The 24319-nt window shown below is 51.8% G+C and overlaps 1 protein-coding gene across 1 annotated transcript; it reads left to right on the top strand.

Moving 5' to 3' along the window:
* The first annotated feature begins 2317 nt into the window (after positions 1–2317).
* Positions 2318–23755, top strand: LOC122206602 (myosin-3). The gene is made up of 39 exons (XM_042915943.1): positions 2318–2521; positions 3586–3729; positions 4168–4324; positions 4763–4790; positions 5371–5479; positions 6603–6695; positions 7466–7529; positions 7608–7706; positions 8513–8616; positions 8703–8841; positions 9481–9599; positions 9683–9832; positions 10572–10742; positions 10845–11151; positions 11267–11337; positions 11925–12012; positions 12097–12214; positions 12614–12737; positions 12827–12963; positions 13060–13315; positions 13512–13754; positions 13846–14022; positions 14132–14277; positions 14358–14448; positions 14876–15265; positions 15368–15494; positions 16870–16988; positions 17147–17343; positions 17965–18148; positions 18824–18989; positions 19262–19386; positions 20357–20665; positions 20786–20989; positions 21072–21197; positions 22089–22259; positions 22347–22451; positions 22620–22715; positions 22826–22963; positions 23522–23755. The coding sequence occupies exons 1-39, from the start codon at positions 2318–2320 to the stop codon at positions 23546–23548; spliced, it is 5823 nt and encodes a 1940-aa protein (XP_042771877.1). The 3' UTR covers positions 23549–23755.
* The last annotated feature ends 564 nt before the right edge of the window (positions 23756–24319 follow it).

Here is a 24319-nt window from a genome sequence, read left to right as displayed (position 1 = left end):
GTGCCCCAAATACACCCTTACTCTTGTCCCGAGGTTTTATTTTTCCAATCTCAATTTGGAAACACCCGCATGTGTCAGACAGCCCCCTGCGCCCCCCCTCTCTGCAGGCCCCACTGCTCCCCCATGCCCCCCACCCAGGCCAGCAGCTGGTCCTCCCCGATTAGTAATATATCTTAATAACAGCGGGTCCTTAAGCAGCTGTTGCTGAAAATACTGGGGCCAGAATAGCTCCCTGGAATTCATGTACTTGGTGGTCCTACTGGGGTTTCAAAAAGGATTAAGTTAAAAATGATCCTAATAAGGCAGAAAGTTACACGGTGAAAGCAGCAGGGGGGAGGTGACAGAGGAGTTACTATTATGGGTGTTGTTGTTGGTATTGTTCCCGGCACAAACTCTACCGTCGCACAGCCTTGTCCCAGCCCTGTGTTGTGACAAAAGTCTTGCTCACAATTCCCAGAGGATTTAAGTTTTCGTCCCCTTTGCCCCGCGGTGGGATGGGCTGCACTCTGGCCTCAGGGCCCGGCTCGCCCTGACCGCCAAGCGCCAGCCGCCTGCGGACCGGGCCCTCTGCAGCCAGACGGCCACTTACATCCCCACGGGTGAGGCCGTGCCAGCCCCAAGCTCAGAGAAAGGCATCTCAAACTTCCAACCTCCACAGCTGGAAAATGGTGACGGATCCCGCTCATTTCTATATATACCTGTCCCTTGGCAACGACCAAAAAAAACGTGAGGAAGGAGCTGGTTCTCGGCCTGTGGTGTCGGTCATTCTCTTTCCAAATATAGAGAAGGGCTGAGCCGTGGGCTTGGCGGGGGGCCTATAAAAGCCCAGGAGGCAGCAGCCCCTCTGTAGCTCCCTCTCTCCCCGGGCGGAGGTAAGTCACAGCGCCCCTCTTGGGGGCCCTTTTCAACTCTGCGTCCCCGGGGGACACCGACTCCGAGTGGCTGGGCGCTGGTGCGGGCCCTGCCTGGCTTTGGTAAGAAATCAGTTAGATGTGGAGCTGGATCTCTCTGGGCCAAGTGGCCATCCACCTCTGCCTCCAGCAAGCCACCGAAGCAGGGGGCCTTCAGGCCCTCCTTCCACCTCCGCTCTCTCCCCTTAACCTCATCGTCGAGCGCCCTCTTGGGCAGGAACCCGCTGCACACGCCGTGGACCGTGGCCTGTCCGTCATGGCTCGCTGTACTCCCCTGGCGTCTCTGATCCGTGCAGACGGCCGGCGGGACGCAGCGCCTTCCCTGCCCTCACCTGGCCCACCTGGGCTGTGTGTCTGTCCGGTGTCCTGTCCCCTCAAGCCCACGCCGGCTGTGCGGCCGGGAGCCAATGTCAGGGAATCTTCTCTGCTCATCGAAGTCTAGGAGACCTGCCCCTGCGGGAACCAGAAGCTTCCTAACAGGGATTACGACCTTCCTGCCCAGTTCTGAATGGCAGGCCCTGCTGATAGCAGCCAGATTTGGGGGCAGCCTGGGTTTTTACTGCCTTAATGGCTTGCTTGTGGGTCACGTCCCACCTGCTCCTCCAGCTGCCTCTGGGCCAAGGCCCTTCCTAAGTCATTTGTCTGTTAGTCTTACTTAGTTATCCCACAGAGAGCCGTTTCAAAGCTGAACCGGATGCTCCCACGTGCCCTGACTTTGCCTTTTGCGTATTTATTGCAGGTCAGGTTTTCCACGGCTGCTGCTTCCTGCTGCCTTCCTGTGGGTGTGACTCTCCAGGTAAGAAAGGTCCAGTCCCTCTGCGGTTGGAAGGCTCCAGGTAATTCAAGGTTACCAGTTTCTCCTGCCTCCCAGTGGCCTTGAGGGCTCAGAGCCAAGAGGGCTCAGACAAGCACAATTTAGGCTGGAGAGGAAACTTCCAGACGGATGCTGGCATCTGACGCCACTTGTACTCTTAGCAACCGAAGGAAGCAGAGGCTTCCTTGTGTGAGGAGAGAGCACCTTGAATCCAAACGCCCCCAAATTCCTTAGCGATCTGCCACTTAGCACCCTGACTTTGAAGAATGGCGTTTATTTGTCAAGTTTCCCTCGGCACCACCGGGGCTTCGCAGAAGAGGAAAGTGAGGTGCAGAGAGCTGCACTCGGCCCTGGGGCCCCTTCCCATCCAAGCCTCAACTAGTCAGGAGCCTGGATTTCCTGTGCTCTGTGCATTTTGTGCAGAGAACCCACTGGGCAAATATGTGCACATTTGATTTTCGCAGCCCTGGGGTCCTGTGGGTGGAGCCCCAGGGAGTGAAGGACGGATCAGGTAGAGCCGCAGGGACTCGGGCCTGGAACGGGGTGGGGTCCCCTCCAGGGCTCACCTGCTGGTCCGCCTTCCAGTGACACCATGAGTAGTGACACTGAGATGGAAGTATTCGGCATCGCCGCTCCTTTCCTCCGGAAGTCGGAAAAGGAGAGGATTGAGGCTCAGAACCAGCCCTTTGATGCCAAAACCTACTGCTTTGTGGTCGACTCAAAGGAGGAATACGCCAAGGGGAGAATTAAGAGTACTCAGGATGGGAAGGTCACGGTGGAAACCGAAGACAACCGGGTAAGCCTTGCGCACGCCCCCTGCAGGCCGCTGGGCCCTCTGTCCGTCCCTGGGGTCCCAGCGTCTGTGCCCCTGCCCGCGCCCACACGGCTTCCCTGGTGTCCTCGGAGAAAGCCTAATAACGCTGGCCTCAGGCTGCAGGGTGGGCGAAGATCCCGGTTGTGGCTGGTTAAAGCGATTCGCGTTCAGGAGCCTTTGCTGATGTTCACAGCACTCTAGGGGCAACGCAGGGGTGTGGGGTTGGGAGTCCAACTGTGAGAAGATCTCCTTTAGTAAAACACTCTCGCTTGGTAGCCTGGGTTTCCCTATTTCCTTCTAGTGGTAGCCATCTGAGGAAGCATGGAAAGTATGAAGTATGGGAAACGGGTAGGGGGTCCTAGTGGACCACACAGGCGCCATGTGAAAAGGCAGCCTCCCTCTATGTGGCCTATTACATTCTGGCCCAGAACATTGTGGGGGTGCTTGGAGAAATTCTGGACTTCACTACTTTCTGGAATCGAGACCAGAAGAATCTGGAAATGTTCCGAGAAAAGTTTAAAAGAAAATTAAAAGAACAAGAAAATCTGAAAGAGAAGAGGAAATAGTGTCAGTGGGTCGGGGTGAAGAAAACAGGCAGTGAGAATTGCCCTTCGATGCCACCATGCACCGGGGCTCCGGGAGGGTGGCTCTTGGGATGTGGCAGGTGGCGAAGCTGAGAGTGGGTCTGCGAGGCAGCAGGGAAGGGGAAAGCCAGACATAACCAAGATGGTCTGGACCCGTCCCAAGGAGGGCTAGTTGCATGGGGTGGTTTAAGTAGATCCCTGCTTGAGGCCAGGAGAAGGCAGGTTGCCCGCCCGCCAGCCTTGCCCAGAGATGGGACCATTGCAGAGAGCAAAAGGCACAATCCCTGAGTGACAGAAACAATCACGTGCTGTCACTGCCCCATCTTCTCCCACTGTCAGAGGGGCCTTTTCCCCAGGGCTTGCCCCTTGGGATCCAGGCTCTTTGTGGGATCCAGACAGATACCTGCAGGGGGAAACACACACAGCGGACCCCAGGTAGTCCTTGTACCTCTTCCCACGCAGACCCTGGTGGTCAAACCCGAGGACGTGTATGCAATGAACCCCCCCAAGTTCGACCGGATCGAGGACATGGCCATGCTGACGCACCTGAACGAGCCAGCCGTGCTGTACAACCTCAAGGACCGGTACACCTCCTGGATGATCTATGTGAGTGCCCACACTTCCTGGGGCATCTGATGGTGCTGGGGGGTGGGGGCAGGTGGGGACATTTGTGTGGGTAACAGCATCAGAAAGCCTAGTGTTCGACTCAGCTGTCCAACAAAAGAGGGGAAATGGGAGGAGAGGATGAGGGAAGGGGCTAGAGACAGACAGCAGGTGACAGAGGAAGAGGGGACTGGGAAGAGAGGCTGGAAGCAGGGAGGGAAGGCAGGGGCAGGAAAGCCAGGCTGAGCTCCAGGTCTGGGCAGGGTCATTTGCCGGAGGGCCAGCGGCTCCCCTCTCTCAGTCATCTGCCCCATTGCTGAAGAGAAATCAATCTCTCCTGTACAAGTTTAGCATAAGGAAAGTGAGATAATAATAAAAGCAAAGGCTTTCACGCACACACACACACACACACACATACACCCCGTTTTTACACTCCCACAGACCTACTCGGGCCTCTTCTGCGTCACCGTCAACCCCTACAAGTGGCTGCCGGTGTACAACCCCGAGGTGGTGGAGGGCTACCGAGGCAAGAAGCGCCAGGAGGCCCCGCCCCACATCTTCTCCATCTCCGACAACGCCTATCAGTTCATGCTGACAGGTGCATCTCCAGAGGGGGGGATGGGGGTGGCGCTGGAATGGAGGGCCAGCCTGTACCCTCCAGCACGAAGAGAGGAGGGTAGAGGGACTTAGGCTGAAAGGGTCCAGATCTTTTAGGGCCTTGCAGGGGCCCTGCTAGAGAGTTTGGGTTGAATGCAAGCATTGCGTAAAGCCTATGAAACCGACATGTTTACGGGGTGAAAATAAAGATTACCAATATCATGTGGTCCGGCCTGGTTAGATGAGAAGTCACTGGCTGGTTTGAAGCAGAGCCTTACCCTCTGAGTCTTACTGTCAAAGAGGAGGCTCTTGGAGCCACCCCTGGGACCACACAGAATGCTACAGGCAAGAGGACCGGCGTAGTGAACCTGGACCGCCTGACAAAATGGGGAAGTTCTTTCTGCCGCCATCAACTCTATTTTATTTTCTCCTCCTGCAGACCGTGAAAACCAGTCCATTCTGATCACGTAAGTGTCATAGCTGTGGCTCTTTGTCTCCAATGCAGGAGGCAAAGGTGCTGTTTGCTCTGTGGATTAGAAAGGGGGCTCCTGGATGGCTCAGTCGGTTAAGTGTCTGACTCTTGATTTCAGCTCAGGTCATGATCTCACGGTTCATGGGTTCGAGCCCTGCATCGGGCTCTGCACTGACAGTGCAGAGCCTGCTTGGGATTCTCTCTCTCCCTCTCCCTATGTCCCTTCCCTGCACATTCTGTCTCTCTCAAAATAAGTAAAGAAGCCTAAACAAATTTTTTTTAAATAGAAAGTACCTAAAGCAGAGTCTGTGATAAAAAGATGGAGATGGTGATGGGCAAGAGGGTATGTGCAAGGTCTCAGGAAACTGGGATCGCCCGCCGCTGGGGCAGCTCAGAAGTGATGAGGCTTCCCTGGGGCCTCTGCCTTTCTGAGTAGTTTCTCACATTGGTCTAGTAGGTGTGTGTCCGCTGTGGCTCAGGGGTACGTCCAGGCCTCTGTGTGACATCTTGGGGAGGCAGTTTATACCTACAGGACGTGTTTCTTTCTCTCTCTCTCTTTGGGTCACAACAAATAGCGGAGAATCCGGGGCAGGGAAGACTGTGAACACCAAAAGGGTCATCCAGTACTTTGCAACAATTGCGGCTACTGGAGACCTGGCCAAGAAGAAGGACTCCAAGATGAAGGTATAGGGAAGGGGAGGGGTTTGCCCTGCTTCTGCTTGTGACCGTGGTCTCAGCCTCACAGCGAGGGGTGTGAGGAGGCCACACTCTCCTCTCTTCAAGGCAAGGAGGGCAGGCTCAGACTTGAAGTCCTCAGAGAGCCCGTGACTGCAGACAACCCAGTGTGGGGTCAAGCTTACACGACCAGATCCTGTGATTTCCTATGAAACAGGGATGTAAGGCTTAACTAAGGAAGGTCATTTGGGGAGCAGCTCAGAGAGCTTTTTCTTTTTTTCTTTTTTGATCTTTTAAATGTTTATTTCTTTTTGAGAGAGAGAGAGAGAGAGAGAGAGAGCACAAGCGGGGGAGGACAGAGAGAGAGGGAGACACAGAATCCAAAGCAGGCTCCAGGCTCTGAGGTGTCAGCACAGAGCCCAACTAGGGGCTTGAATTCACAGACCGCGAACTCACAGACCGAGAGATCATGACCTGAGCCAAAGTAGGTTTAACTGACTGAGCCACCCAGGTGCCCGGAGAGCTTTTTCTTTTTATGGCAGAATCACATGCACCAGTTTAGGAAAACTGTAGCCACACGTGCTTTTCCAAACAAACAGATGACAACAGTACAAAATGAATGCAGATGACCCAACTAACTGAAGAACCGAGGGACTGAATGAAGCATTATGGGAATTTTACATCAAGACACCCAAGTGTACCCAAGGACGGTAAAACCTTGGTTTGCGAGCAGAGTTCGTTGGAGAAACAGGCTTGTAATCCAAAGCACTCATGTTATCAAAGTGAGTTTCGAGAACCATTGGCTCAGTTGGGATCATGTGACATTGAGCATCATGTACTACTTGTATTGCAAGACACTGCTCATTTATCAAGTTAAAATTTATTAGAAGTGTTTGCTTGTCTTTCGGAACACTCACAAAACAAGTTACTCGCAATCCAAGGTTTCACTGTATTACAACACAGCAAGAGGGTGTGAAGTGGGCCATGTTGAGGATCTGTCGGTACTTGAACTGGAAAAGTCAAGGAGGGGTGGGCTCTGCCCTGGACAGCAAGGGTGGGTGGGAGTGACAGGGCCAGGGAGTGGTTCCCCCGTCCCTCGCGGCTTCTTCCTCCCCGCGATTCCTTGCATTAGGGGACGCTGGAAGACCAAATCATCAGCGCCAACCCGTTGCTGGAGGCTTTTGGGAATGCCAAAACCGTGAGGAACGACAACTCATCTCGCTTTGTGAGTCTGAGTTCAGTTCAGCTGGGGTTTTCTCTGGGGCCCTCAGGACGGGCAATCTTCCTGTCCTCTCGGAGGCAACAGGCTGTGTGGGGGGGGGGGGGGGGGGAGACAGGCAACGATGGAATGGAACACAGCAACCAGACCATTTTAGATAATGATGCCTTCATGAAAAGCTCCACAAATGGGGTGTGTGATGGAGTGACTGGGGGCAGGATCTCCTTAAGACAGGAATGGTAGAAAAGGGATCTGGGGGGGGGGGTACTGGCCCACGAACCCCAAGATCTGCAGGATGAGGAAGGACAAAGGGAAAAGCAAGCACACTCTGGGGCGGGGGGAGACCTTATGTAGTCAAGGGACCCGAGAGAGTTCTCATGGTGGCAGCAAGGTGGGCAGGAGGTAGGTCCCAAGAGGTGGGGGAAGAGGAAGACAGAGGTCTGGTCATGTGGAGGCCACAAGAAGGGGGTTGGATTTTATTCAGGAAGCTACTGAGGGATTCTGTAAGCAGGGAAGTGATATGGTTTGATTTGCATCTTGAAAAAAAAATCACTCTGTTACCTTATGACTGGATGGGGTGGGGGCCGTTTGGAGGAAATGTGGAGCAAAGGGCATGGAAGAAAGGGGGGCCCTCAAAATGGACAGAGAAGGGAGAAGGAGACATACTTAATTTTAGGTAGGGAAATAAAGCTCCTGTTCACACTGCCCAAGAGACTAGCGGGAACATTTGCAACCGCTTAGACATTGGTGTCTCTTCCTCGCCCCACCTCCCATAGGGCAAGTTCATCCGAATCCATTTTGGAACCACCGGGAAGCTGGCCTCTGCAGATATTGAAACTTGTAAGTAGATTACGGACAGGATGGCGGCTCGGGGTGGTGGGGCCGGTTTGGAAAACAGTGCCATGTTTGTGTTCATAGATCTGCTGGAAAAATCAAGAGTGACCTTCCAGCTGAAGGCTGAGAGAAGCTACCACATCTTCTATCAGATTCTTTCAAACAAGAAGCCTGAGCTCATAGGTGAGGCGTCCGGGCTCTGGCGTCACCGGACCAAGGAAAGTTGCACCTGTATATAGGGGACTAGGTAGCCAACGGAAGAAGTTTGTTTTAGGAATAGATGAGGCTATTTTGACAGTGATGTGTCAATTTGGAAAAAAACAAAAAACAAAAAACCAGAATCCAGTGGACAGGAACAAGATGAAACCATGACTGGATTTAGCACTGGTTCCAAAAACACCTTCTCAGCAACTAGGCATTTAATTGTCCTTCCGCGCCCCCTAGTGTCCTGACGTAGGACCCAACCTCTCCCCAAATACCTCGAGGCACCAGGACAGGATTTTCACCTGGCCCCTTGTTCCATACCCAACAGAGGCTTAGGTGAGCAGGGTCTTTGCTCATTGGCTGTACTTGGCCCGCCTTCTGGTCCCAAGCCTGGAAACACGCTGCAGCCTTTCAAGGGGTTTGGAAAACCACCTGTGCTTCCCCTCCATGGGGGCTCCTCTCCTGACCCCCACTAAGCCAGTTTTCTGTATTAAATTTTCCCAACCTACACTGATATGCACCATTCATGTGCAAGGCAAGAGAACTCTAATGCTCTCTCGGGCTCCTAATCTACATTGCCTGGGCAGGCTGCAAAGTCTTCCCTGGACTTTAAATGGTCAGCCACAGCCTGAGTAGTGGGAAGCTGTTGAAGAGATTTTTAACTCTAAGCTCAATTTGGGCTCCAGCAGTGAGAACCTCAGCCCAGAATCCAGGAGATCAAATCCACTGGGTGGATGTTTGCTTTGCACCTGGGGGACCTCTTGATTTTGAATCTGTCATTTCAGAGCTGCTCCTTATTACAACCAACCCTTATGACTACCCGTTCATCAGCCAGGGTGAAATCCTGGTGGCCAGCATTGATGACGCAGAGGAGCTGTTGGCTACCGACGTAAGTAAAACAGAGGCAATACGTGCGGGGTGCCCCTCCTCCATCATGAGGGTCCGCGGACTAACATGCTGTTCTTTGAATGCCAGAGCGCCATCGACATCCTGGGCTTCACCCCAGAAGAGAAGTCTGGACTCTACAAGCTGACGGGTGCCGTGATGCACTATGGGAACATGAAGTTCAAGCAAAAGCAGCGGGAAGAGCAGGCAGAGCCTGACGGCACCGAAGGTACAAAATCACCACAACAGGACATAAGCCCGAGCTGGGGGGGGGGGGGGGGGGAGATCATTTGGTGCCTCGTTTGAAAGCAATTAATCCTTCTTCCACCTGGAGAGGTGGACCTCTCTGGGGCTCTGATGCCTAGTGTTACCATCCCCATTTGCTGAATCACTGGAATGGGCTTGTTTCCGAGGCAATGAGACATGAACCGGGGCTTTCCGGAACCCAGTCCTACCTTTTCATAAAAGCTATCATATCCTCTGAGTGACTTGGCTTCCGTTGGCCACATACCAGCAGTTTAAAGATATGGAACATGGGCGCCTGGGTGGCTCAGTTGTTTGAGCATCCGACTTTGGCTCAGGTCATGATCTCATAGTATGTGGGTTTGAGCCCCATATCGGGCTCTGTGCTGACAGCTCAGAGCCTGGAGCCTGCTCGGATTCTGTGTGCGTGTCTTTCTCTCTCTGCCCCTCCCCCACTCGTGCTCTGTCTCTCAAAAATAAATAAACGTTTTTTAAAAATATAAAGATATGGAACATAAAACAAGACAACCTTCACCAAGCTTTGAAACATCTGGATGATTTTCAGAGTGGTTCCTCTACTTTGCCAAGCCTGACGGGTGTCCCTCTGTCTTTCTTTTCCTGGCAGTGGCCGACAAAACAGCCTATCTGATGGGCCTGAACTCTTCGGACCTCCTGAAGGCTTTGTGCTTCCCCAGAGTGAAAGTTGGGAATGAGTATGTTACCAAAGGTCAAACCGTGGATCAGGTAAGTGGCTGCTTAGAGGCTGGGAGAGACACAGGCACCCGACGGCCATCACCTTCCAACCCCAGTGACCTTTCCTCTAACAGGTCCACCATGCTGTGAATGCCCTTTCCAAATCAGTTTATGAAAAGCTGTTCTTGTGGATGGTCACTCGCATCAACCAACAACTGGACACAAAGCTGCCAAGACAACACTTCATTGGTGTTTTGGACATTGCGGGCTTTGAGATCTTTGAGGTTTGTGTTCCCAGTGCTCATGTCTTCACATGGCTGTGTGTGGAGGGACTGGTCATGATGATCCTAGAGGGAACAGGTTGAGGTGAGCAACCTGTCAGAGCAGCACACCCTGTAGGGCACCGTAGGGTGGATCAGGTAGAAGAGAAGTACTTTGTGGGGTGGGGGGCTGTATAATTTCAAGAGAGGAGGAGATGCATGGTAAGTGGAATTTTATAAAAGACATTGTGAAGTGGATAAAAGAAAGAACTCAAATGCAATTATTGGCATAGGAAGAGCCAGCCACATAGAGAAGTTGATAAGCCAGTCACGGGATTTTCACATAAATACCCTGCTGTTCTAGGCTCTCATATAGCCATCCGTGAGAGCATATATTTTGTGCCTACAAGAGACACAAGGCATGCTGGCGAATGAAAGATGAGCTTGTAGTTTGTAGAGGAAAACAGAAGGTATGTACTGTGCACCTAAGAGTAACTACAAAATAAGCAGACCGTGCTTGGTGCACAGGAGAGATCCCGACCATGGGGACTCGGGGGACAGAGAAACACCTTCTAGCTGGAAGTTAAGAGAAGTCTCCAAGGAGGAGATGTGATCTGGGCTAGACCCTGAAGAACATGCCCGTGTCGGGGGTGGGGGGGGGAGTGAATGAGTTAGCAGAGCCTGAGGCAGTGAAGAGGGAGGCTGATGGGTCTTTGGTTTTCGACGTCTAACTCTGCATGTGAACTCTGTATTTTGGCATCAGTACAACAGCCTGGAGCAGCTGTGCATCAACTTCACCAACGAGAAGCTGCAACAGTTCTTCAACCACCACATGTTCGTGCTGGAGCAGGAGGAGTACAAGAAGGAGGGCATCGAGTGGACGTTCATCGACTTCGGGATGGACCTGGCTGCCTGCATTGAGCTCATCGAGAAGGTGTCCTGATCTGTCCACTCAGTAACCTCGTCTTGTCTACTCTGTGGCTCACTGCTGCAGCTCACATGTACCTCACACGCATTTTGCTTTGCTTTAATCCAGCCTATGGGCATCTTCTCCATCCTGGAGGAGGAGTGCATGTTCCCCAAGGCCACAGACACCTCTTTCAAGAACAAGCTGTACGACCAGCACCTGGGCAAGTCCAGCAACTTCCAGAAGCCCAAGGTGGTCAAGGGCAGGGCTGAGGCGCACTTCTCGCTGATCCACTATGCAGGCACTGTGGACTACAGTGTCTCGGGCTGGCTGGAGAAGAACAAGGACCCGCTGAACGAGACCGTGGTCGGCTTATACCAGAAGTCCTCCAACAGGCTCCTGGCACACCTCTACGCCACCTTTGCTACGGCAGATGGTAAGAGACTCCACAGAGCGCCTTGTGTCCGTGCTGTCTCCTGTGCCTCAGTTCACAGGCCCAAAAGATCCCTGTAGATCGGATAAGAGTGTGCGCCATCTTTTATGTCTTTCAGCTGACAGTGGAAAGAAGAAAGTTGCCAAGAAGAAGGGTTCTTCTTTCCAAACCGTGTCTGCCCTCTTCAGGGTAAGAAAAATACAAGTTTATTTGCTTGCAGTTGGTTTAAGCGATGGAGACAACCTTGGTTTATTCAAGAATAGTAATGTGGTCTCAATCTGATTGCTGTTACTCGGGGAACTGAGTGGCAGTTTGATAAAATATGAACCTATAATAATATAATAATTATATAAATATATAAATATGTAAATGAGGTGTAACAAATGTGGGTCCAGAATTTCATTATCACTTTGTACAGCAAGGAGTTGGGCTAGATGGCCTAGGGGGTGAGTCCTCAGCACAAACCTTCCAAGTTGCCAAAAGGACACAGGCAATAGCATCCCAAGCTCCCTGTGGAGCCAGACGCATTTCTGGAATTGATTTCAGAGAGCATTTTGTACATGGTTAGTCTCCAGCTGACTGTGAAGCAAAAGGCTATTGTTATCAGTTACTTGCCTGCACCTCTAGCCATTGGGGTATTCAAAGAAAGAGTTAAAAGATTTCGTCCTTTACAATTCATGGTAAGTTCAAAATAGATGCCTCATTTTTCATTACGATATATCTCTGTCTCTGTAAAAGCCTACAGCAGCCTGTCAAATGTAGTCTTTTTCTTTTAGGAAAACCTCAACAAGTTGATGTCAAATTTAAGAACGACTCATCCTCACTTTGTGCGCTGTATAATTCCCAATGAAACCAAAACTCCAGGTAAGACACCTGCTGGTGCTGTACATGGTGCCCAGTTTCCAGGAGATCCTGCGTGAAGCTAATGTTTCTCACCTCTCTTCTCAGGGGCCATGGAACACAGCCTTGTCCTGCACCAGCTGCGGTGTAATGGTGTCCTGGAGGGCATCCGCATTTGCAGGAAGGGATTCCCAAATAGGATTCTGTATGGAGATTTTAAGCAAAGGTGTGTGATAAAATGTCATATACGCTTCTTGCTGAGGTGTGTAGATGCTGGGATTTGAGAGGGAGAAATACTGGTATGAAAAGGCCCGTTTCAACAGAGCAGGTACAGAGTTTCAGGTAAAATGATTGACGTACCTCCTGGCCAAGTATGTATGCACTTCTTTCTTCCATGTTTTCTCAAGAGCTTGTCTGATATCCAATATGGCAGAAAAAGACCTTCCCTGAGAATCAGGAGGCTTGGATTAAAGGCCATCACCCAGCAGTGTGACTGTGTGCGAGTTTCTTTCCCTCTCTGGACCTTGGCCTTCTTGCCTATTAGGAGAGAGGCCCAAACTAGTTGGTCTCCAATGTTTACGTCTTTGCTGATGGTCTATGATTGTCCCTGTATCTACAATGGCAGATACCGAGTGCTGAATGCCAGCGCAATCCCTGAGGGACAATTCATCGACAGCAAGAAGGCTTGTGAGAAGCTGCTGGCGTCCATCGATATTGACCACACTCAGTACAAATTTGGGCATACCAAGGTAATGCCTTGGTTCTGACAGATGCTGGCCCATAGTCCCTTTTAGACTTCTCCAGCACACAGACTCATATCATCCTTCTCCCCCGGAAGGTGTTCTTCAAGGCTGGCTTGCTGGGAACGCTGGAAGAAATGCGGGATGACCGCCTGGCCAAACTGATCACCCGGACACAAGCGGTGTGCAGGGGGTTTCTCATGCGTGTGGAATTCCAGAAGATGGTGCAGAGAAGGTCGAGGAGGGTCTCTGTTCAAGCATGAGCCCTTTGGGGAAGGCAGCGGTGGGCGGGGGGGCTCTCTCCTGGAAATAATCGATGTTTTCTTTTCAGGGAGTCCATCTTCTGTATCCAGTACAACGTCCGCGCCTTCATGAACGTCAAGCACTGGCCCTGGATGAAACTCTTCTTCAAGATCAAGCCCCTCCTCAAGAGCGCAGAGACCGAGAAGGAGATGGCCACCATGAAGGAGGAGTTTCAGAAAACCAAAGACGAACTCGCCAAGTCAGAGGCGAAGAGGAAGGAACTGGAGGAAAAATTGGTGACTCTAGTACAAGAGAAGAATGACCTACAGCTCCAAGTGCAAGCTGTGCGTGTCTAGAATTTTTTTTTAACTTTTCTTGTAGATTTGATTATTTAGAAAAACTGGACTTGGGGTGGGATTTTTGATTTTTAGTTGGGGTGCTTCATAAAGGACTTCATGTATACCAAGGTGCTGGAAATGTCACAAACCTTATCTCATCAAAGGAAGTCATGATTCTTTTTTTTTTTTTTTTTTTTTTAAGGAAAGTGAAAACTTGTTGGATGCAGAGGAAAGGTGTGACCAGCTGATCAAAGCCAAATTCCAGCTGGAGGCCAAGATCAAGGAGGTGACTGAGAGAGCTGAGGATGAGGAGGAGATCAACGCCGAGCTGACGGCCAAGAAGAGGAAACTGGAGGACGAGTGTTCAGAGCTCAAGAAAGACATCGATGACCTTGAGCTGACCCTGGCCAAGGTTGAAAAGGAGAAACATGCCACAGAGAACAAGGTACTCTCTCTCCGTGGGTCTTTCCAGCTTCGTGTAGTCCTTGTGAACCAGACTTCATTTCTTCTTCTAATTGCTTGTGGCCTCTTCTTAGGTTAAAAACCTTACTGAAGAACTTGCTGGGTTGGATGAAACCATTGCAAAGCTGACCAGGGAGAAGAAGGCCCTCCAAGAGGCCCACCAGCAGACCCTGGATGACCTCCAAGCCGAAGAGGACAAAGTCAACTCTCTGAGCAAAATCAAGAGCAAATTGGAGCAGCAAGTTGATGATGTAAGGAAATAGTACTAATTGGGAGTCCCAGAACTTCAGGGTTGGACGAACCCCCCAAATCCTCTGGTGCAGAGCATTTGTTTTCAAAAGGATATGGTGTCCTTTTCAGCTGGAAAGCTCCCTAGAACAAGAAAAGAAGCTCCGTGTAGATCTGGAAAGGAACAAAAGGAAGCTGGAGGGAGACTTGAAGCTTGCCCAAGAGTCCATATTAGATCTGGAGAGTGATAAGCAGCAGCTGGATGAAAGGCTCAAGAAGTAGGTCCTAAAACCACTGCTTTCAGTCTTCCAAGCCTCTGGCTGTTCTGTCTTCACGCATTCTACATTTCCCTCCACAGGAAGGATTTCGAATACAGTCAGCTGCAGAGCAAAATGGAAGATGAGCAGACTCTGGGCCTCCAGTTTCAGAAGAAGATCAAAGAGCTACAGGTAGGAGGAATCCTGGACTTTTCTTTCACATGAAGGTCGCCCACCGTAGGCTGGGTGCCGCCTGCTGTAAGCCATTGCGAGCAGGTGGGCAGGACCACGGGAATGCCCGCCTCATTGGTTGCCTTTCTGCTAGGCTGACCCAGCAGCGATGAGCAATTTTTCCATAGTTTAAAATAAAATACATAACAAAGGTGTTTGGGGTCAACATGTAGTTGAAGGGACAATATCCTGGGTTGGTCACTGCAGAGGTAATGACCACGCTGGGGCAGGAAAAACTTGTATTAAAGGAAATGAGCAACGTTTCCTCCTATAGGAGAAGCTTAAACTTTGGTTTATCTAATGAGAATGGAAACTAGCCCATGCTTGACATGCAGGGTGAGTCACTCTAGGGACCGACTGCCCATGGGTGAATGGCTGCCCTCCACAGGCTCGGATTGAGGAACTGGAAGAAGAGATTGAGGCAGAGCGGGCAACCCGTGCAAAGACAGAGAAGCAGCGCAGCGACTACGCCCGGGAACTGGAGGAGCTGAGCGAGAGGCTGGAGGAGGCGGGAGGCGTCACCTCCACCCAGATCGAGCTGAACAAGAAGCGGGAGGCCGAGTTCCAGAAGATGCGCAGGGACCTGGAGGAGGCCACCCTGCAGCACGAAGCCACGGCGGCCACCCTGAGGAAGAAGCACGCGGACAGCGTGGCCGAGCTGGGGGAGCAGATAGACAACCTACAGAGGGTCAAGCAGAAGCTGGAGAAGGAGAAGAGCGAGTTGAAGATGGAGATCGACGACCTGGCCAGCAATGTGGAGAGCGTGTCTAAATCGAAGGTGCTCTGGCAGGACGGGGCCCAGTGCTTTTGCGGAGAGCCGCCTCTGGGTCTTTGTGGTCTGAATTCGGACTTGGTTCTCTCCCCCTTCTCAATCCTTTAGGCCAATCTAGATAAAATATGCCGAACTCTGGAGGATCAGTTAAGCGAGGCCAGGGGCAAGAACGAGGAAATTCAAAGGAGCATGAGCGAGCTGGCCACACAGAAGTCCCGTCTGCAGACGGAGGCTGGTGAGCGATGGGATGGGAGGGGCCACGCCTTCTGGTCGCCTATGGTGGGGGGCGACTGGTTGACAGGAAAGGGCAGCACTGTGTGGGGAGAACCTCTAGGAAAGCATATTATCAGAGAAAAGCCATTAGAATAACAAAAAAGGGATCATTCAAAATATCACGAAGGGGGGGCACCATTGAGTGTTCAGTAAAAACAGGGGTGAAGAAAAGCAGACCAGAATGAGAAGGGATCCAGAACATCACCTGGTTCAAGCTCTTTCAACACCAATAATACCTTGCATCAAGAAGGATCTAAATGTCAGAAACAGGACTAGAAATAAGGCTCTTGGCTCTTCCATATCTTGCCACGCACGAATTCAGATATGTGGTATGGAGTCAAGTATTTCAGACAATAGATCAAGAAACACGGCCGGGTTGGATAGGCTCCTGCTGGGTAGTAGTGGAAATACAGGGAAACATTATCTGGGGCTTTCACCTAGGAAATGTGCCCTGCCCCCAGCCCTGCTCCTCCAGCCCATCATCCCAGTGAATCAGTCAACCCTTTGCTAGCAGCCACGACCAACACAGGGAAGAAGAGAGGCTTAGTTGCCACTTTCTATAATAACCTTGGTAATTTCTTGGGAATTCACCTCTGGAGTCATAAGGCCTCTCCCCGCCCCCCCCCCCAACTCTCCCCTCTTCCCTCCGCAGAAGCATAGAAACCTCAACCTACCACCTTTACCCAAGAGTCTAACCTCAAATTACTAGCTGTAAAGTCCTAAGAAAGCATTAGTTCTCTTTCATGGCAAACCAATAAACAGCTGGAAACACCAGCCACTAGAAGGTCTGATGGGCATTTTTAGGTGGTAATGGTTGTTTTTTTTTAATGTTTTATTTATCTTTGGGAGAGAGAGAGGGAGAGAGTGCAAGTTGGGGCGGAGGGGGGGGGGGGCGGGCAGAGAGAGAGGGAGACACAGAATTCTAAGCAGGCTCCAGACTCTGCTGTCAGCACAGAGCCCGATGTGGGGCTTGAACCCACAAACTGTGAGATCATGACCGGAGCCGAAGTTGGATGCTTAACTGACTGAGCCACACAGGTGCCCCTAGGTGGTAATGTTTAAATTTACAATCGTTCTCAATGGGTTTTATTGGCAAAAGTCACTCCAAGCTTCTAGGAGTTTATAACAATATCTTATCAGTTGTGTCTTTGGTTTCCTTTTCATGGACACCTCTCTTCTCCCCCAAGAAAGGACCACACCTGCTCATTTAGTCTCTCCCCAGATCTTAGCACAGTGCCTTACACATAGCAGGAACTTGATGAATGAATGAATGAATGAATGAATGAACGAATGAATGAAAAAGTGAATACAATGAAAATATCTCCTTCTGGACACAGGTGAGCTGAGTCGTCAACTGGAAGAAAAGGAAAGCATAGTGTCCCAACTTTCCAGGAGCAAGCAAGCATTTACCCAGCAAATAGAGGAGCTCAAGAGGCAGTTAGAGGAAGAAAGTAAGGTAGGAAATCCAAGGGAGTGCTTCCTTGATCTCCTCTTCCATTACCACCTGTGGGAAAACACGGCAACTTGACTCAGGAGGCGATGGTAGCAGGGTCACGGTGCAAGACACCAAAATGCTAATCCACCGGGGGCTCTCCTCTTCCTTGACTCTTGCAGGCCAAGAACGCGCTGGCCCACGCCCTGCAGTCCTCCCGCCATGACTGTGACCTGCTACGGGAACAGTACGAGGAGGAGCAGGAGGGCAAGGCCGAGCTGCAGAGGGCGCTGTCCAAGGCCAACAGCGAGGTGGCCCAGTGGAGGACCAAATACGAGACGGACGCCATCCAGCGCACAGAGGAGCTGGAGGAGGCCAAGTACGCAACTCCATTTGCCTTTAGAGGAATGAGAACTCTCAAATGATACTGACAGAGGGCACTGACTTTTGAACTATGTACTTGGGAATGGTTTTGTTGCATTACTAGGTGTTCCCTCACCTCTTTTTTCTTTTGTATGTTTATTTATTTTTGAGAGAGAGAGAAACAGAATGCAAGCAGGGGAGGGGCAGAGAGAGAGAGGGAGGGAGACACAGAATCCGAAGCAGGCTCCAGGCTCCGAGCTGTCAGCACGGAGCCCGTCGCGGGGCTCGAACTCCCAGCCCGCGAGATCATGAGCTGAGCTGAAGTCAGACGCTCAACCGACTGAGCTACCCAGGCGCCCCTTCCCTCACCTCTCTTAACATCTTTTAACGTGGCACTGCGTGTGCCATTGGAGGGACCTGGCAGCAGCACATTTCATGAAGACAAACAACCTTGATCTTGGTTAGACACAAGGCAGGTTACTGATCACTGTGCTTTAGCAGACAGGAAATTCTCCTGGGCTTATGAAAACAGGCGGCTGTTTCAGTCACACAGATGAGTGCTTCCGACTTGATGAATAGTGCTGTTCAGGAGGATTGAGATTTAAATAGCATCTGCTTCTCTTTCGTATTCTTTAAGGAAAAAACTTGCTCAGCGCCTTCAAGACTCTGAGGAACAGGTTGAGGCAGTGAATGCTAAGTGCGCCTCCTTGGAGAAGACCAAGCAGAGGCTGCAGGGAGAGGTCGAGGACCTGATGGTCGACGTTGAAAGGGCCAACTCCATGGCCGCCGCTCTGGACAAGAAGCAGAGGAACTTTGACAAGGTGTGGGGTCAGCGCCATGCAAGCTGCACGCTTGGTGCTGGGGACTCCCTTGCAGTCCTGGGAGGAGGAGGCTGGGTCCCAGTCCTGATCGGCCCGACCGGCAGCGCGACCTTGGGCAAGTCCTGAACTTCACCGGGCTGGCTTTTCCCCCCGTGTAAAATGAAACGGGCATGGGTTGGGGGTGGAGGCCCCTCTCGAGCATTGTCGGGGGAGACAAACCAGTTGCTACAGTGTTGTTCCGTTCCATACGTCTCCGCTCCCCACACTGCTGGTGTGTCTGGGGGGGCTGACACGAGGGAATCTAACTCGGGTCCCTTCGGGAGGCTCTCTGGAAGCCTCTCTTTTAGTAGGACACGAAGGTTGACTTGAACCGAAGTTTTAAGGAAATCTTTAGAAGTTCAGGGCCATTCTCATATTAAGAAAAGGGCAGAGAATTCCTTCTCAAAGGATCCATGGGCTTTTTAGACATGGCAACCGTTGCTGATATGTTACTGATCTCGGGTATATTTGTGGGAGGAAATCTCCATCAGTCAGATAATCAGGAACAAGGAACTAAGGCAAGAGATGGTATTGAGTGAAGCCGCACTTTTAGGCTTAGCTACCTGCACGCTTCTGTTTAGTTCGGGGCTTGGAGAAGAGCTGAGGAAGGGGACCCCTTCCATGCCTGCGTTCCAGGTGCTAGCCGAATGGAAAACCAAGTGCGAGGAGAGCCAGACAGAGCTGGAGGCATCTCTGAAGGAGTCCCGGTCCTTGAGCACCGAGCTCTTCAAACTGAAAAATGCCTACGAGGAAGCCTTGGATCAACTGGAAACCGTGAGGCGAGAGAACAAGAATTTGGAGCGTAAGCAGCTCTAGACAGCCTGCCGTCTGCCTTGGTGCTGTCACCGGGGCGGGCATGGCTTCGGGACGCAAATCCCTGCTCGCGCGTCCTTCTGAGCATGTCCAGAAAGTGCTCGTCACCCGCTGGGGTGACTGAGGAGCTCTTGTCTGTCTGTCCGCTGTCTTGTCTCTGGGAAACAGCCACCTTAGAACCAGGACGGGCTGGTTACAGGGCCTCCCGCAGGTGCTTGTGGGGAGGCGCTCACGTGCAAACCCAAACTGATTTCTTTGCAGAGGAGATAGCAGATCTCACGGAGCAAATCGCTGAAAATGGGAAGACCATCCACGAACTGGAGAAATCAAGGAAGCAGATCGAACTGGAAAAGGCAGACATCCAGCTGGCTCTTGAGGAAGCGGAGGTGAGCAGACACCGGGCAGGCGGCCGTGGGGACAGCTCCCACCAGGGATGCCCGCTGGCCTCACCCCGTGTCACCCTTCCCATCTCTGCCAGGCCAGCTTCCTGATGCCGGCTCCTTTCCTGTCTGCCGGCATGAAACAACCCCTGTGGACTATCTTGGATTTATTGGGGAAAAATCATTACATTAAGATAGGTCTAAAAGTGAGATCTTGCAGAATCTTAGATGAATTTAAAGCATCCATAAGGCGCTTTATGCTCCTAAGGGATAGGCTGATTTAAATGCTATTACTGTTTGATCAGATAATAAAAAACAAACGGCAGTGAAACAGATATGATTTCTGCACTGAAGTTAAAAAGGAAATTTTTAATTTATTTTTAAATTTATTTTTAATATAATTTATGGTCAAATTGGCTAACATACCATGTGCTTTTGGTTTTGAGGGTAGATTCCTGTGGTTCATCACTTACATACAACACCCAGTGTTCATCTCAATGAGTGCCCTCCTCAATGCCCATCACCCACTTTCCCCTCTCCCCCACCCTCCCATCAACGCCCAGTTTGTTCTCTGTATTTAAGAGTCTCTTAGGGTCTGCCTCCCTCCCTCTCTGTCTGTAACTATTTTCCCCCTCCCTTCCCCCATGGACTTCTGTTAAGTTTCTCAAGATCCACATATGCATGAAAACATTCGATATCTGTCCTTGTCTGACTGACTTATTTCACTCAGCATAATACCCTCCAGTTCCATCCACGTCGTTGCAGACGGCAAGGTTTCATTCTTTCTCATTGCCAAGTAGTATTACATTGTATATAGAAACCACATCTTTTTCATCCATTCACCAGCTCTTTAAAAAGGGAATTTTTTAAAAGATAGTTTTGAATGCTGTTGAGTTACGGTTATGAAATGCCCCCACAAAGGGTGATGTAGCAGGCTCTGTTCCTTCACGGGCACTGTTCCTGTTCTTCTCCCAAGGCCGCCCTTGAGCATGAAGAGGCCAAAATCCTCCGAATCCAGCTTGAACTGACACAGGTGAAATCAGAAATCGACAGAAAGATCGCCGAGAAAGACGAAGAGATTGAGCAGCTGAAGAGAAACTACCAGAGGACGGTGGAGACCATGCAGAGCGCCCTGGACGCCGAAGTGCGCAGCAGGAACGAGGCCATCAGGATCAAGAAGAAGATGGAGGGGGACCTGAATGAAATCGAGGTCCAGCTGAGCCACGCCAACCGCCAGGCTGCGGAGACCCTCAAGCACCTCCGCAGCGTCCAGGGGCAGCTGAAGGTTTGGGACGGCTCGTTGGCGGGAAAGCCTCTCCCGTCCGCAAGCGCTCAAAGACGTCGACTAGACGCGTGGCCCTCATGCCTCGACGCCAACTAGACCTTTCCTTTACTCTCCGCCTAGGACACCCAGCTGCACCTGGACGACGCGCTCCGGGGCCAGGAGGACCTGAAGGAGCAGCTGGCCATGGTGGAGCGCAGGGCCAACCTGCTGCAGGCTGAGGTCGAGGAGCTGCGGGCGACCCTGGAGCAGACGGAGAGGGCTCGGAAGCTGGCCGAGCAGGAGCTCCTGGACGCCAACGAGAGGGTGCAGCTGCTTCACACCCAGGTGAGGGGCGGGCGGGCCGGTGGAGGGGGAGAGACCCGGGCCTGACCCGCGCCGGGTGACACGGCCCTCCTCCCCGCCCTAGAACACCAGCCTCATCCACACCAAGAAGAAGCTGGAGACGGACCTCACGCAGCTCCAGAGCGAGGTTGAAGATGCCAGCAGGGACGCCAGGAATGCGGAAGAGAAGGCCAAGAAGGCCATCACAGACGTAAGGCTCTCCCGTGCTGTCCCTGTGTGGCGGCCAAATCTGCATTTCATTAAAGCCCCTCCTTCTCCCAAGCCTGAGATAGTTCCCACCAGACAGCTGGGGGCCTCGCCGGGGGGAACACGTGGGGTGCATTCTGCTCCCAAATTGCAATCTGCCTCCCCTCCATCCGACTCAGCACATCCCCTCCGCACATTTAAAAGGCCAATGTGATAAATAATGGGGCAAAGAAAAGAAAAAAAAAAAGACTGGAAAGGATTACAGTCTATTTCTGAGGCCCACAGACAGGTATGCTGTTCTCTCCTTCAACATCTCACTTGTTGCAGACATGAAAATGAAACTCTGAGATGTCACTATCTCACCGAATGTCACCTGGCCTGGCCTGAAGCCGCCTGGGCCTGAGCGGGCTTGTCCCCACCAGACACAGCTCTCATAGTGCCACCTGATGCTTGTGGGGACCACCGCAGCCCTTCTGCTCGCCCACGCCTCCATTCCCTACCCACCTTCCCTTCGGCTCACTATCCCCAAACCTGCACTGTGGGTACCGACCCGGTCTTCTGCAGGTCTCAGATTCCTTTGAAGACACACGCTGGTGATAATGAAGCAAAGAATTTCCTGGGGCGGTGAGGAAGGTCCCAGGGAGGCCAGTGTCAGAAAGGGAAGAAGAGCCCATTTTCCATCCAGTCCCCGGAGGTTGTGTTAGTCGGGTTACTTTCTGTACTTGGTGTAGCTCTTCTCATGCTCCACTGTGGAAGAGCGGACTCAGGGACCGCCTTGTCCCTCGTCCTTTTTCTCTAGCACGACTCTGGTCCTTGGGTACCCAGGTTCTGGTAGCTCCAGGGCACCTGACCTCTGTATGCATCTTGGTGGGTTTGTGGTGTGATGCAATTGCAGGCGGCCATGATGGCCGAGGAGCTGAAGAAGGAGCAGGACACCAGCGCCCACCTGGAGCGGATGAAGAAGAACCTGGAGCAGACGGTGAAGGACCTTCAGCACCGTCTGGACGAGGCTGAGCAGCTGGCCCTGAAGGGCGGCAAGAAGCAGATCCAGAAACTGGAGACGCGGGTACCTGTGGGAGGAAGCCCTGGTTGAGCCTCTGGCCTCAACCGCTCCTTCTCCAGCCCCAGACTAACTTCCCACCCGTTTCTGCAGATCCGGGAGCTGGAGTTTGAGCTCGAAGGGGAGCAGAAGAAGAACACAGAGTCCGTCAAGGGCCTGAGGAAATATGAGCGGCGGGTCAAAGAGTTAACCTACCAGGTAAGTGAAAGAAAGCATTTCCGCAAAGCGTTTTCTCTGCAAAGCGCAAACACCGCCCTGGGTTCCCGCTCCAGAATACAGGAAGCAACCCAGTGCCCCAGAGAAAGTGGCCAGACCTCGTGCAACTCTGCCCCCTTCTCTGGCCGCACGCTGTGTCCTTGCTTCTAGAGTGAAGAGGACAGGAAGAATGTGCTGAGGTTGCAGGATCTGGTGGATAAACTTCAAGTGAAAGTCAAATCCTACAAGAGGCAGGCCGAGGAGGCTGTAAGTCAGACACACACTGTGATTTTCCAACAGCAGCCTGGCCTGTCCCTCGCAGGGAGCTCTGAGACAGGCGCGCGCTCACCTTCCCTGCCTGGGCTCTTTGGTTTTAGGATGAACAAGCCAATGCGCATCTCACCAAATTCCGCAAAGCTCAGCACGAGCTCGAGGAGGCGGAGGAACGTGCTGATATTGCAGAATCTCAAGTCAACAAGCTTCGCGCCAAGACCCGCGACTTCACCTCCAGCAGGGTGAGTGGTCCCCATGGGCACTAGACGGAGAGCGGCAGGTGTAGGCGAGGGTTGTGGCTCCGGGGCACCTGGGAAGAACCCACAGTGATGCAGACACTTTGGAGCAGGAAGCAACCTTGGAGGAGCCTTTACTTTAGAACTGGTCAGTCTCAGGCACAGGAAAGCAAGGGGTCTGCTTGAAGTCATTTAGCTAAGAAGAGTCTCACTGGAACACAAGTTTGCACTAAAACACCATCCTGAAAAGGAAGGAGCGTTTTCCTGCTGAGATCTTTCAGACGCCCTCTGCTGGCGCTGGTCTTCATTCACTGCACCTGTAGGCAAATAACCAGGGGTACCAGGTCCCTGAGGATGGGGCTTGTTCCCTGGGGGCCAGTTTCTCAGGCTATGGGGTGACTGCCTCCATGGATGCAGTCGTGTATTCTCCTGAGGTCCAAAAACTATCCTGTGTCCTCCTGAAAAACCCAAGCAAGCAACTCCCTGGCGCTTGTGGGGAGAGGGGTCAGGAGGAAATGTGTCTCTGCCGTCTGACGCAACTCAAAGTGCCCACTCTCTTTCCAGATGGTGGTCCATGAGAGTGAAGAGTGAGCAGCTCTCTTCTGGAACAGGGCAGAAAATACGCAAAATGTGTATTTTCATGGTTCCTGGCCATTACAGTTAATTCCCATGTGGCTGCTTCTTCTCATGCATTAAACTTTGCTTCCTTTTCAACTTAAGGCTGTAGCATTGTGTTTGTTTTCTCTTTCCTGTGTGGAAATGGTTCATTGCTTGGGGATTTCTATGCCTAATGTTGAAATCTCCGTAGGCAGATGGCTTGACAAACTCCTCTGGTGTGTGTATTTGGGAACAGAGGAAGATTGCTTTTTTAAAATAATTAATTAATTTATTTATTTATTTATCTATCTATTAAAAAAAATTTTTTAATGTTTATTTTTGAGGGAGAGAGAGAAAGAGAGAGAGAGTACAAGCAGGGGAGAGGCAGAGGGGGCGGGGAGACCCCAGAATCGGAAGCAGGCTCCAGGCTCCGAGCTGTCAGCACAGAGCCCCACGTGGGGCTCGAACCCACAAATCGCGACATCGTGACCTGAGCAGAAGTCGGCCGCTTAACCAACTGAGCCACCCAGGTGCCCCAAGACTGCTTTTAAATATGAGATTGGATCATAAGGAAAAGATACTCCTAGATTAACCACTGCTTTGGCAGGGGGAGCAAAATGGGGGAGTTTGTTAAAAGAGTTGCCCCTCAATATGACAGGAGGGAGACACAAAGGTTCAGGTCGGGGAAAATCCTGTCTCCTGTTGAATAGGGTTACAGGGCAAGGGGCAGAGTCCCCTGTCTACAGCCTACCAGGAAGGCCCCCC

Source organism: Panthera leo, chromosome E1, assembly GCF_018350215.1.
Source record: "Panthera leo isolate Ple1 chromosome E1, P.leo_Ple1_pat1.1, whole genome shotgun sequence".
Taxonomy (NCBI): domain Eukaryota; kingdom Metazoa; phylum Chordata; class Mammalia; order Carnivora; family Felidae; genus Panthera; species Panthera leo.
The sequence above is the reverse complement of the archived record's forward strand: the minus strand, read 5'-3'. Positions and strand labels throughout refer to the sequence as shown.